The sequence below is a fragment of the Myotis davidii genome, unplaced genomic scaffold, assembly GCF_000327345.1.
Source record: "Myotis davidii unplaced genomic scaffold, ASM32734v1 scaffold1915, whole genome shotgun sequence".
NCBI classification, from domain to species: Eukaryota; Metazoa; Chordata; class Mammalia; order Chiroptera; family Vespertilionidae; genus Myotis; species Myotis davidii.
In genome coordinates, this window is record NW_006286237.1 from 103,771 (window position 1) to 104,027 (window position 257).

General features: G+C 66.5%; 1 protein-coding gene across 1 annotated transcript in view; it reads left to right on the forward strand.

Moving 5' to 3' along the window:
• Positions 1–124: 124 nt before the first annotated feature.
• PKP1 (plakophilin 1) overlaps positions 125–257 on the forward strand; it is a gene marked incomplete at its 3' end in the record, with an annotated part of 14,221 nt that continues 14,088 nt past the window's right edge. The window contains exon 1 of the mRNA XM_015559872.1: positions 125–256. Coding sequence (XP_015415358.1) covers positions 162–256 — 95 coding nt within the window. The remainder of the gene's footprint in view (position 257) is intronic.

Consider the following 257-nt stretch of genomic DNA (forward strand, 5'->3'; position numbering starts at 1 on the left):
GGACAGCACAGGCCCCTCTGGTCCCTGCCTTTCCCACGAGGTGCAGACCTGGCCCCCTCAGGGGGCGTCTGGCCCTGGATAGAGGCGATGCCCGACAAGGAGGGTGGGTGAGGAGCCTGGCCGGCCGCACGGTCCTAACCCCTGCCTTTCCCTCAGGTTCCATGTATGACGGCCTGGCTGACAATTACAACTACGGCACCGCCAACCGGAGCTACTACTCCAAGCTGCAGGCGGGCAGCGGCTCGTGGGGCTACCCG